Source organism: Balaenoptera physalus (genome assembly GCF_965194825.1).
Source record: "Balaenoptera physalus genome assembly, chromosome: 1".
NCBI classification, from domain to species: Eukaryota; Metazoa; Chordata; class Mammalia; order Artiodactyla; family Balaenopteridae; genus Balaenoptera; species Balaenoptera physalus.
In genome coordinates, this window is record NC_138882.1 from 84,835,595 (window position 1) to 84,849,480 (window position 13,886).

General features: G+C 46.1%; 1 protein-coding gene across 1 annotated transcript; it reads left to right on the forward strand.

The window, feature by feature from the left end:
* Nucleotides 1-917: 917 nt before the first annotated feature.
* Nucleotides 918-11,152, forward strand: LOC309655297 (peptidoglycan recognition protein 3-like; the record flags this gene model as incomplete). The annotated part of the gene is given in 8 exon segments (XM_082450317.1): nt 918-983; nt 1,719-1,805; nt 3,670-3,820; nt 4,704-4,822; nt 4,826-4,905; nt 6,884-7,002; nt 8,261-8,413; nt 10,003-11,152. Coding segments are annotated over 8 exon segments (978 nt in total). The 3' UTR covers nt 10,206-11,152.
* Between the last annotated feature and the right edge of the window lie 2,734 nt (nt 11,153-13,886).

Genomic DNA, 13,886 nt, shown 5'->3' on the forward strand with positions numbered 1-13,886 from the left:
CACCAACCACAGCCTTCAGACTCCTGGAGCAGATCTGTCCCCATGGGCAGGACGTTCCCAGAGGTCAGGATGTGACCCTCAGGTCCCACAGGCACAACCCCTGGGTTTGCCGGGTTTCCTGGGGACTGGGGATGAGGAAGGAGCTCAGGGAGACTTGGGCAGCCATGCCCTTTCCCAGGGAGAAAGTACCCGGGCTTCTTCACAGGGCGGATCCCCTGCTGTCAGCACCTGTCTGGTCTCACGGAGTCCCTCTCGGTGCTGTGGATGGTGGACAGAGCTGCTCAGAGCCTCAGAGCTCCGCCTTCCTCCTCTTCTCCCCCTTTTGTTAGGGCTCCTGGCCTTCCTCTTCTCTCTGGAAAGCCAGGGCCCAGTCTCCATTCCTGGGGAGGGAGTGCCCTCTAGTGCCAGGGAGAGAGAAGGCCGAGGAGGCAGCAGCTGGAGAAGGAGGGCAGGGCCAGAGGCCAAGCCTGAAAGGAAGGCACTGCCAGCCAATGAGGGGTGAGCCAGCTGCAGCCTGACCTGTGGGGCTGGGACAGCGAGGGACCCACAGGTATTTCTGATTGTGTGTGTGTGTGTGTGTGTGTGTGTGTGTGTGTGTGTGTGTCTTCTTGAGAAGCCCTCTCCTATTGGAGGGACTGGACTCTATCAGGTTACAAAGTTAACATAGTGGAGAAAGTTTCCCTGATCTCCACTCTTGAATTCTTCCTGCAAGTAAGAAAACTTTCTCTATCCTAAATTGCTCTAAATGAGTTTGGTTCTACCACACCTGGATCTTTCTTGCCAAGGCTCTGGGTCCTGGGGTTACCTCTACCCAATTTCTTACCTTTCTGTCTAACCTGGAATCCCTATCTATTATATCTCACTTGTCTCGTGTCCTAATATTTCATCTTCATTTTAAGTACAGAGGATGCATAGCAATGTGGGCCACGGTGGCCGAACTGTGGCTGCAGCCTGTCCTGCCAGCTCAGTGTATGCAGCTGGAGGTGGGGGTGGGAGACCCCACCCGTCCCTGCCCTAGCAAGATGAGAGGTTGGGCTCAAGCCTTGCAATTTCAGCTTATGATGTGACAAGTTTGGGACAGCACTCACCTCGTTATCATTCATGGTTGGGGAAGCACCATGGTCAAGCGACCAGGGTATAAACCTCCTGTTGACCAGAATTGATCGCTGGTTTCTAGGTAGCTTTGCAAGAGGCCAGCTTCTTTCCTGGGAGGCCAGCCTACAGGGCTTCCAACTTGGGCAAGTTCATCCTTGCCTCTCATTTGGCCAATGAGAGAGGCTCAACACTTTCCCACACGTTCATCAGGTGCCTGCCTTCCTCTGTGGAGGGCTGGTTTGTCAACAGGACACAGTTTTCTCAAATGACTGGATTCCTGGGTGTTAACGGCCAAGAATTTCTTGTCCTGATCCAGGAAGCTCCTATATGCTCGTCTTAAACTGGGGTTCTACACATTTTCCATCTGGGAACTATAGATTATAATATAAAATCTCTGGAGGTCAGTGATCTACCCCATTTTATCTCAAAACTCTCTCTATAGTTTCTCAGTAGGATAATTGGGAGAAAAGTTGATGTTTCGGTTGACATCTCAGGGAACTGATATTTCATTTGGATTGAGCCCAAGTAAACAACTCATTTCTGTCTGACACAGCAGAAAATATTCCTGCAGCTGGAAAGGACCACAGTAATCCCGGAGTTTAACCTCTTGGATCCTCGTTGAGAATCTCCACCATCAGAAACTCAAGCTGATTGTGGAGAAGTTCCAGGCAGAGTCTCTGGAGTCAGACAGATCTGCCCCTTCTAATTGGGTAACTTTGGGCAAGTGACTTAAACTCTCTGAAGTCCAGTTTCCTGATGATAAGTACAGGTCTCATAGGTCATTGTGAAGATACTTAATGGAATAACTATGAAGTCCTCAGCAAATACTTGGAATATAGGATGTGACAGTAAATGGTAGCTGCTATTCTTTATTACTCTTCTCACTCAAGAAGAAGTTAGGTGAGCCTCAGTGTTCTCACCTATAAAAATGGGGTTACAAATATCTTATGGGAATTTTATAAGGATTAAATATAAAATTGCAGCACTAGATGTAAAAATATCTACACATGGTTTATTCATAATAGCTACTCAGGGATTTTAGAAATTGTTATTATCTATGGTGGAAGGCCTTAGATGAGGCACCGGGCTCCTAGGAGGGACCAAGAGCTCTCAGGGTAATAGGAGGCTGGTGAGGGTGGTGGCTAGACAGGTGTTAGCACCCTCACCTTTACTGAGCACCTGCCAAGGGTCAATCCTGTGCTGGGGACCCTGAGAAGCCTCGCCAGGTGCTGGTCCCAGGAGGTGCACAGGTTTGGTGGGGAGACAGAGGGGGGCCGTGCAATGGGGTGGGAGCCCTGTTTGAAGGGTGAGGATGGTCGGGCTAACTGTCGGTGTCTCTCCCAGGGCTGTGGTCTATACTCTCCCTGTTAGTGACCTACTTCCACACGAGGATGCTGCTGTGGCTTCTTGTCATCTCTGCTCTGGATCTCGGGGCCTGGGGTGAGTTTTCTTTCACTGGGTCACAAGTGCTTTTGCCATCAGCCCCAGCCTGGTTTCATTTGGAAATCATCCTCTCCAGTGTCCTCACTCCTCCCCACTAGCTATGTTCCCCTTCAGAGCCTGGCTCAGGTGCCCCCACTCCCTGCTGAGATGGGCTCCCATCCTTAGCAGCCCCTCCAGCCTGCCCAGCACACCTTGGCTTCAGTGTCATGGTCAAGTATTTGTTCCCGATGATTTCGCAGAAGGACAGAATCTCAGAACCATGGTGGAGACCCTTAACAAACTCATCTTAAAGACAGAGAAACAGGCCACATTGTGGCAGTGACTTGCCCAAGGTCATCTGACAATTTTGGGGTGGCTGCAGAGCCTAGTGGCTATTGACACAGCTCTGGGGTCAAACAGCCTGGGTTGGAATGCAAGTCCGCAGCTTAAAACCCACATCGTCTTAGACAAGTAACCTCTCTGAGCCTCAGTTTCTCATCAGTATAGAGGAAGTAGTTAATTTGCTTTGCTTATCTCACAAAATTGTTTTAAGCCACAAAGCTGATAGTGCCCTTGAAAATGCTTTGTACATTACAGAGCCAGCCTGTGGGAGGTGATGTGGGTGACATTGCTGGTTCTAGTGGCTATTGCTTCCCATGACCTCTGGTACCGAATAGGCAGAGGGGGATGCGGCATGTTTGTGATGATTAATCCTCCATTAATCCTATCTAAAAAAATCTAGTTTGTGAGGGCAGTCACAACGATCTGTAAATTTCTGTATTTCAAGAACCTTGTCTGGATCACTAGGTGCTTAATATATGAATACGTGTTAATGTGATGATGGCCATCTTGGTACATGACACTCTGATCTATTAATATGTATACGAGTGAACTGGGAAAGGCAGAGCTGCTCAGATGAGGAGGCAGGAGAGACTGCACTGAGTCTGAAATGGAGGGAGGCTTGGGGAGGATGGGGAGAGTGAAGGCCTCATTGGGGCAGATGTGAGAGGCAGAGGCAGAGTGAGGCCAGATGCATCCGTGGTTTTCCTCTTCCTTGTTTCCTAGAGGAAGTCAGGTGACTTGGGGAGGCCGAGAGGCTGTTGGTTGGGGGCGCAGGGGGGATGTGGAGCCTCTGCCTGAGAGCTGGTCCAGGTGTTCTCCAAGGACCAGCACCAAGTGCAGTGTTCCTTCCCAGGGGATTCCCCACAGTTGTCTTGGCATGAAACCCAAGCCACAGGGCTGTCAGAGGAGCTTCTGGACCTGTTTGCTGGCATCTCACAGCTCATTCTCAAGGGTCACAGTGGTGAGGCCGTTTGGGGGTGGCCGGGGGGCTTCTTAGGGGGCCAGAAGTATTTCTCAGAACGTCACTATGGCTGTGCTGGGTGGGTGGGGTGGGGTGGAACCCCAACTATTCCCCTGGATTGTCCTGAGTCCTTAGGCAAAGGTGGGTTCCAGAAAAGAGAGGAAACCCAGGGAGAAAAGACAAGGGTCCCAGTTCCCAGCTCTCAGGGCGGAAACACTGCATCCCTCAGAGAGCTTCTGGGAGCTCCCAAGTAAGGATAGTGAGGGAGAGCTGGGGAGGTCCTGGGTCCTGTGTGGGGCTCTCACGGCCCTGCCCACAGTGTATTTTCATGTGAAGGAGGGAGACCCATACTCAGTGTTCATGGGGCTTCCTGTGGGCTCTGCCGGGGAGAGTGAGGAGAGTGGTTTGAGGAGAGTGGCAGAGCTTTCCTCAGAGAGTCATGTTCTGAGTGGACAGCCGATGAAAGGCAAGTCAGACACCGGGGCAAATGCCAGTGGACACCAAGCATCCCGAGGCGTCCATGCTGACGTGCTTCACGAGAAGTAGGCTCAGAACCCCGGGGTTGGGCGGGGGGTGCTGCTGGGACTGCTTTCTGCAGGCAGAGAAGAGGTGAGGATGGGCAAAGTCCTCCAGGGAAGTACAAGGAGGAAGTGTTTGGAGAACAAGGCCACTTGACTTCCCAGGCTGAGTGTGGAGTCTGCATGGGGATTCGTTTTACCCTAAACGGGATATGGAGATGGGAAGGGGTGACTGTGGTGATGCAGGCCTCCTCCTGGGGCCTCTCCCATCACAGAGGACCCAGGGTGGCCTGGACAGTCTGCGGCGGGCACGGGCAGGACCTTAGCATGCCAGCCTGTGGTTCCCCCCCCGAACTCCCCACCAGGTGCGTCCACCGTTGTCTCCCGCAAGGAGTGGGGGGCGAGATTCCTGACCCGCAGGGCCCAGCTGACCCAGCCTGTGGCCTGTGTCATCATGGACCAGCTTACGGGGATAGAGTGGCAGTAGCAGAATGTGTGCAGCTGGAAACTGCGGGGCCTGCAGTCCCGTTCGGTCTACAACAAAGGCTGGTGCGATGTGGCCTACATGTAAGAGGCTGGTGGGGTCCCTGGAGCCCACATTTGAGTTATCCCTCTGAAGGGGCCTCCTGCTCCCCCTTCTCTGTTTTTCTTAATTTCCCATTCATGTTGCTTTTCTAATGAATTAAAAAATGCTGATGAAAACAAAATCCAAAATCCCCCAGCAGTCATGAGGAAGACAGCTCTGAGCCATGTATGTCGATGTGGTCTTGGCCGCTGGGAGCTCCCAGAAAGAAGCAAGAGAGGTCTTGTAATAAGTACAGTAGCCCCCTTGGAGCTCGAAGAATATTTCAGTTTACAAAGGTCTTTGCAAGTATTACTCAAGTAGGCTCTCCCAGTCACTCTGAGGAATGGGCAGGAGAAATATTACCACCCCTGTGTCACAGGTGAGGATGTTGTGGTCTGGAGAAGTTAGAGAATTTGCTCAAAGTCACTCAGCGAGGGAGCATGGACCCAGAACTATTCCCAGACTGCCTCCTAGTCCTGCCTTGTTCCACTTCTGCACACAGACAGGGCTGTTACCCCGAGAGGTACCAGGGACCCTGAAGGGCCACCTCATAGTGTGACTGGGATCCCATAGGAGATATCCCACTGGGGATGCAAGGAGGAGGGCCCCGTGTTAAAAGCAAATGTGTGAGGCAAAGAGATGCTTCCGTTGTGTATTGAGTACCCACTCTGAGGATTATCTGTGGAGTGGAGGCCCACAACCTCCTCTTTTCCCCTCAAGAATCAGGATATGTATGTATTTGTAGAAGAAGACAGAGAGAGAGAGGGAATGGTGCTCTCCCCCCTGAATTCTAAAGACAAACATAAATGCTTTCTGAATTATCCACTTCGGAAAGGATTACCCACATTTTCTTCTTGATTTATTTTTAGCTGCAAATAAGTAAAAGCAGCTTGAGGCCCCTGTTTTAGCCACCAGAGCCCCTGGGGGCCAGGGTGGGGGGTCTTCCCGTCCACCCTCTGTGGATGCTGTGTTCACTACAGCTCAGCTGCTGTCCCTACCACTAGTGCCCCCACCGCCCCGCCATTGTCACTGCTGTGTTGTCTACTTCAGCCACTGTATCTCGAAGTCAGGTTTTTGCAGTGACAGTGTAACAGTCTCCAGTTTGTACCTTGCAGCTGCTGTAGCCATAGGGGCTATTTTCACATTGAACTGACCAAAGGCTGCAGGGACAGAGCAGCCTGCTGAAAGTACTCCAGCAAAGCCAGGGACATGGCGGACACCCTGAGGTCCCAACCTGGTCCTCAGACCAATGTCAGCACAGGGTGCGAGGTCAGCCCTACTCCATTCTGGGTCTTCGGTGACTTCAGGGAAGTGTTCTTTCTGTGCTCAGCTTGCTGTGGAAATTCATGACCTATTAAGAGCTGAATATGGCAAGAGTTGTGAAAACATCAGTTTTGAAGACTGCACCTGGAAAGTGGAGGACGAGAAATTTATAATGAGGAAGAAAGAAAGGAGGAGGTAAAACAACAAAAAAATAGATACATTGGCTTCAAAAAATAAACTGAGAAAAGGAACATCCTAAACAAATTTCTGTGACAAAGAAGAGCTTAGGAATTCCTAAGGAGAAACTGAAGAAAAAGTTAACACAAAGGAATCCCTGAATTCAGGTTGATTGTTTTCAATGTTCAAGTGCTTGGTCCTATAATTTAAAAACATGACGAATGAATTCTCATGCCCTTGAAAAATGTCGAACTAATGTTCTCAGGTTCTTGAGAGTCATACATGTAAATTCCACTTTGAACCAAATGAGTATTTTAAAGTGAGGTTCTGGGAAACACATGTAAGCTAAGTCAAAACAAAATTTAAAATATATTCCCACATCTCTTGGAAGTCTAAAACGCGTTATCACCCTCCCTCCCACCGTTATGTCAATGAAGCATAGTATTTTTGAGCCTCTAGAACCCTTTTCCCTTCTGAGGATGAGTGCGAAGTTTCCTGTTACAGGAATTTGCCATTAAATCATGTTTCCTTGCCTGGCAGCTTCCTGGTTGGGGACAATGGCAGGGTGTACGAAGATGTTGGCTGGAACATCCAAGGCATGCACGCCCAGGGCTATAACAACGTCTCCTTGGGCCTCACTTTCTTTGGCAATAAGCTAGGTAATGGTCATCCCCTCTGTCCCTCTGCCAGGGAGTTGTCTACACTCTCTTCCTCTGCTCCGTTGTCTCAACACTCTTGTCTTTTCAACCCACATCATATTGTCCTCTTTTTTTAAAAAAAATTTATTTATTTATTATTTATTATTTATTTTTGGCTGTGTTGGGTCTTCGTATCTGTGCGAGGGCTTTCTCTAGTTTCGGCAAGCTGGGGCCACTCCTCATCGCGATGCGCGGGCCTCTCACCATCACGGCTTCTCCCGTTGCGGAGCACAGGCTCCAGACGCGCAGGCTCAGTAGTTGTGGCTCACGGGCCCAGTTGCTCCGCAGCATGTGGGATCTTCCCAGACCAGGGCCCGAACCCGTGTCCCCTGCACCGGCAGGCAGACTCTCAACCACTGCGCCACCAGGGAAGCCCCATATTGTCCTCTTTGATGATGGCCCCTCTCTTGAAGTTCTTTTCTCCTTTGGATTCTATGACATGCACTTTTTGGTTCTCGTTCTCCTCTCTGGTCTCCACCCCTGTGAGACTGCTGAAGCCACCACTGACACTGCTTGAGTTCACAGTTATTGCCATCACTTCTGGAATCTGAAGTTGACCCTGACGCTGGGGCTTCAGAGGCAGGAAAACATGGTTTCTCTCTTCCTCCAGCATCTCCCATTGGTAGAACCCAAGCAGTGGCCAGCAAGCAAGCCTGGGAAATGTAGTTTGCAGGTTTCCAGCCCCCTGCAGAACAAAGGAGAGCACAGAGCAGGAATGGAATTAAGAGCCAATAGATAAATAACTGGCACTTGCCAGGACCCTCAACTGCCAACTGGGGCTAGTAATAGCATTTATCTCAGAGGTTTTCTGTGAGGATTACATGAGTTAATGGATGTAAAGAGTGCTTGGCCACATGTCTGATTGTAGAGGCTACTAAGTAAATACTGTCACCCTTTTCACCATGCCGGGGCATTCCTGACTTGGTCAGGTGGGCCTCCCTCTGCATGTAGCTTTCACTGTCTCCCAGTGATTCCACCTAGAGATGGAGAGGATAAAGTTTAGTTTGGCACTTGGAAGAGGTCACCAACTTAGTTTCTAAGAGCTGCGTGTAAGTACTTCCTTGCCTTTCAGCTCCTCTGTCCTGGCTACTGGGCCAGTTTCTGCTCTTCCCACCCATGAGTTATTCAGGCTCAGGTGGTCATCTTGTCTTCCCTCCAGGTCTAGACCAGGTTGAAGCTTCTTGCTGACAGTTATGTGCTCCATGTCATCCTCTTTCAGGCAGCAGGCCCAGCTCTGCTGCCTTATCAGCCGCAGAGGATCTGATCTTCTATGCCATAAAGAAGGGTCACCTGTCACTCAGGTATATTCAGCCACTTCTCTTGAAAGAAGAGAGCTGCCTGGTCCCTCAACAGCCACTGATGCCCAGGAAAGGAAACGCTCCTGCGTCCTGCCTCACCCTCCTCCCAGTTACCACCCAACTACAGTAGGGAATGCTTTTTCTTACTGGTGTTCATTGGTTTCTTGGACCAAGAACATCTCATGATGAGATCTGGAAAATTCTGAGAGGGCACCTTGCTGGCCTCCTCTCCTTTCCACTAGAACCATATGGCCATGGAACCATGCTTGACATAAATATATATGTACACACATTTTCACTCAATTAGCAAATATTTATGGAATACCAGCCACTCTTCTAGGTACTGAGGATGCAGCGGTGAACAAAACAGAGAAAACTGCACATTTCAGTGGAGAAATATAGAAAATGAAGAAATCAACAAGTCAAATATGTATGATGTCAGATGGCATGAGGACTATGGAGAAGAATAGAGCATGAAAATGGGGTGGGGTAAATATATATACATATTTGTGTATATTACATGAATACACATAGACATACACAATCTCTGTCACACACACACATACACACATACACAGACACATTTCTAAATGCAAAAACAAGCCAAATTTCAATATGACCACAGCACTGAGAAAAACTTGAATTCACAGATTACACTGACATGAGTATGAATATTCCAAGAAGTGGGGTAATGAAAATTATGCACTATTTTGGAATGAGCAAGCAGCAACCTAAAACCAGTACAATTATAAGCACTTTCAGAAGTTTCACACTCTCTGCTAGAGTGGACCTTTTCTTGGACTCAAGGATACTTTTTTTTTTTTTTAAATTTTATTTATTTATTTTATTTATGGCTGTGTTGGGTCTTCGTTTCTGTGCGAGGGCTTTCTCTAGTTGTGGCAAGCAGGGGCCACTCTTCATCGCGGTGCGCGGGCCTCTCACTGTTGCAGCCTCTCCTGTCGCGGAGCACAGGCTCCAGACGCGCAGGCTCAGTAATTGTGGCTCACGGGCCCAGCTGTTCTGCGGCATGTGGGATCTTCCCAGACCAGGGCTCGAACCCGTGTCCCCTGCATTGGCAGGCAGACTCTCAACCACTGTGCCACCAGGGAAGCCCTCAAGGATACTTTTTATTAAGCTTTCTTAGTTGTAAATCTCTAAATGAAGTTTCTCTTGCTTTCAGACAGGTGCTATCTTCAATAATGATAACTCTAACATTTGTAGAGTTCTTTAGAGATTTCAAATTATTTCCATATACGTGTGATCAGTTCAGAGAGTCAGCTGATTTCTGCATACTGGCCCTGTTAATAAGTACACACACCTGCATTTAGTTGCAATGCATATTCAAGCATGTAGGTATACTTTATTTTTTGAATAAAATGGCGATGCCTCTGTATGATCAACAGTCCTTTCTCTTCTGTTCACATGCTGGTTTCCATAGTTGTTATCAGAACCTGCAGAATTTGCCTCTGCCCCTTGCTCCAGCCACCTGGCCTAGACAATTGCTATTGGTACCTTCCCAGAATCTCACAGAATCCCACGTTAGGATGTGCCAGTGGGTATCAGAGGTTAGGGAGACTGAGGAGTAACCAGCCTGCAGTTGTGAGATTGTGCACATGTGGGCCCAGGTGAATTCCCATCGCCTTGGTTTTTCCCCTCACCACAGCTTGCCCCAATATCATCACAAGGTCAGCTTGGAAAGCCAGACAGGCACACTGCCCTACAATGAACCTCCCAGCCAAATATGTCATCATCATCCACACCATTGGGGCGACCTGCAACATATCCATGGACTGCCTGATCTGTGTCCGAGATATAGAGTCCTATCACATGGACACACAGAACTTCTGTGACATTGGATATCAGTAAGCGGTATCGGTGGAAACTTGACCCTCCTTTTCTTCAGGGCTGTAGGAAGGAAGGCTCGGGGAGGGAGCCAATATTTACTGAGCTCTTCCTTTGTGCCAGGTGTTTTACATAAGACATCATATTTTTATTTGTGCAAGATTCTGGACTGAACATCCTTCATTTTTAATTTTTATATTTTTGGCCATGCCACAGGGCATGGGGGAATCTTAGTTCCCTGACCAGGGATTGAACCCACACCCCCTGTAGTGGAAGCATGGAATCTTAACCACTGGACTGCCAGGGAAGTCCCTGGACTGAGCATCCTTCAGAGCATAGCAGGGTTGGTTATCTCCCATGGGTGTGTTCTCCACGAGTGGTTGGGAAGACTCTGAAAAGAAGACTTAAAACAACAGTGATAAAGCAAGAGTGTGAGACCCTTATGGGAGGCCATTGAAGGACTGTGCCTTTTTAATGCAATCCTTTCCAACCAGCCAGAGACACAGACCCTGTTCACCCGCTACCCCCATCTGGCCCAACCCCAAACTTGCTGTCTCTGATGTTAAAATCCTGCAATACTTCTGGTATTGTTTACTCCATTTATAGACACAGGAATCTTTACTTTCTGGACCTCTTTTGCCTCCTCTTTACAGTAGGGACAATACTTTATCTATTTAAAGATATAGAGTGAAATAAAAAAATATTCTCTTTTGGTTCCTTTTTTTTTTGAATTTTTGAATTTTATTTTATTTATTTTTTTATACAGCAGGTTCTTATTAGTTATCCGTTTTATACGTATTAGTGTATATATGTCAATCCCAACCTCCCAATTCATCACACCACCATCACCACCCCCCTCCACTTTCCCCCCTTGGTGTCCATACGTTTGTTCTCTACATCTGTGTCTCACTACCTGCACCGCAAACTGGTTCACCTGTACCATTTTTCTAGGTTCCACATATATGTGTTAATATTTGTTTTTCTCTTTCTGACTTACTTCACTCTGTATGACAGTGTCTAGATCCATCCACTTCTCTGCAAATTACCCAATTTTGTTCCTTTTTATGGTTGAGTAATATTCCATTGTATATATGTACCACATCTTCTTTATCCATTCATCTGTCGATGGGCATTTACGTTGCTTCCATGACCTGACTATTGTAAATAGTGCTGCAATGAACATTGGGGTGCATGTGCCTTTTTGAATTATGGTTTTCTCAGGGTATATGCCCAGTAGTGGGATTGCTGGGTCATATGGTAATTCTATTTTTAGTTTTTTAAGGAACCTCCATATTGTTCTCCATAGTGGTTGTATCAATTTACATTCTCACCAAGAGTGCAAGAGGGTTCCCTTTTCTCCACACCCTCGCCAGCATTTGCTGTTTGTAGATTTTCTGATGATGCCCATTCTAACTGGTGTGAAGTGATACCTCATTGTAGTTTTGATTTGCATTTCTCTAATAATTAGTGATGTTGAGCAGGTTTTCATGTGCTTCTTGGCCATCTGTATGTCTTCTTTGGAGAAATGTCTATTTATGTCTTCTGTCCATTTTTGGATTGGGTTTTTTTTTTTAAATATTGAGCCACATGAGCTGGTTATATATTTTGGAGATTAATCCTTTGTCCATTGATTTGTTTGCAAATATTTTCTCCCATTCTGAGGGTTTTTTTTTTGTCTTGTTTGTAGTTTCCTTTGCTTTGCAAAACCTTTGAAGTTTCATTAGTCCCATTTGTTTATTTTTGTTTTTATTTCCATTTCTTTAGGAGGTGGATCAAAGAAGATCTTGCTGTGATTTATGTCAAAGAGTATTCTTCCTATGTTTTCCTCTAAGAGTTTTATAGTGTCCGGTCTTACATTTAGGTGGCTAATCCATTTTGAGTTTATTTTTGTGTATGGTGTCAGGGAGTGTTCTAATTTCATTCTTTTACATGTAGCTGTCCAGTTTTCCCAGCACCACTTATTGAAGAGGCTGTCTTTTCTCCATTGTATATCCTTGCCTCCTTTGTCATAGATTAGTTGACCGTAGGTGCATAGGTTTATCTCTGGGCTTTCTATCCTGTTCCATTGATCTGTATTTCTGTTTTTTTGTGCCAGTACCATACTGTCTTGATTACTGTAGCTTTGTAGTATAGTCTGAAGTCAGGGTGACTGATTCCTCCAGCTCCGCTTTTTTCCCTCAAGACTGCTTTGGCTTTTCGGGGTCTTTTGTGTCTCCATACAAAGTTTAAGATTTTTTGTTCTGGTTCTGTAAAAAATGCCATTGGTAACTTGATAGGGATTACACTGAATCTGTAGATTGCTTTGGGTGGTATAGTAATTTTCACAATATTGATTCTTCCAATCCAAGAACATGGTATATCTTTCCATCTGTTTGTATCATCTTTAATTTCTTTCATCAGTGTCTTATAGTTTTCTGCATACAGGTCTTTTGTCTCCCTAGGTAGGTTTATTCCTAGGTATTTTATTCTTTTTGTTGCAATGGTAAATGGGAGTGTTTCCTTAATTTCTCTTTCAGATTTTTCATCATTAGTGTATAGGAATGCAAGGGCTTTCTGGGCATTAATTTTGTATCCTGCAACTTTACCAAATTCATTGATTAGCTCTAGTAGTTTTCTGGTGACATCTTTAGGATTCTCTATGTATAGTATCATGTCATCTGCAAACAGTGACAGTTTTACTTCTTCTTTTCTGATTTGGATTTCTTTTATTTCTATTTCTTCTCTGATTGCTGTAGCTAAAACTTCCAAAACAATGTTGAATAATAATGGTGAGAGTGGGCAACCTTGTCTTGTTCCTGATCTTAGTGGAAATGGTTTCAGTTTTTCACCATTGAGGACGATGTTGGCTGTGGGTTTGTCATATATGGTCTTTATTATGTTGAGATAATTTCCCTCTATGCCTACTTTTTGGAGGATTTTGATCATAAATGGGTGTTGAATTTTGTCAAAAGCTTTCTCTGCATCTATTGAGATGATCATATGGTTTTTCTCCTTCATTTTGTTAATATGGTGTATCACATTGATTGATTTGTGTATATTGAAGAATCCTTGCATTCCTGGGGTAAACCCCACTTGATCATGGTGTATGATCTTTTTAATGTGCTGTTGGATTCTGTTTGCTAGTATTTTGTTGAGGATTTTTGCATCAATATTCATCAGTGATATTGGTCTGTAGTTTTCTTTCTTTGTGACATCTTTGTCTGGTTTTGGTATCAGGGTGATGGTGGCCTCATAGAATGAGTTTGGGAGTGTTCCTTCCACTGCACATTTTTGGAAGAGTTTGAGAAGGATGGGTGTTAGCTCTTCTCTAAATGTTTGATAGTATTTGCCTGTGAAGCCATCTGGTCCTGGACTTTTGTTTGTTGGAAGATTTTTAATCACAGTTTCAATTTCATTACTTGTGATTGGTCTGTTCATATTTTCTATTTCTTCCTGGTTCAGTCTTGGAAGGTTATACCTTTCTAAGAACTTGTCCATTTCTTCCAGGTTATCCATTTTATTGGCCTAGAGTTGCTTGTAGTAGTCTCTTAGGATGCTTTGTATTTCTGTGGTGTCTGTTGTGACTTCTCCTTTTTCATTTCTAATTTTATTGATTTGAGTCCTCTCCCTCTTTTTCTTGATGAGTCTGGCTAATGCTTTATCAATTTTGCTTATCTTCTCAGAGAACCAGCTTTTAGTTTTATTGATCTTTGCTATTGTTTTCTT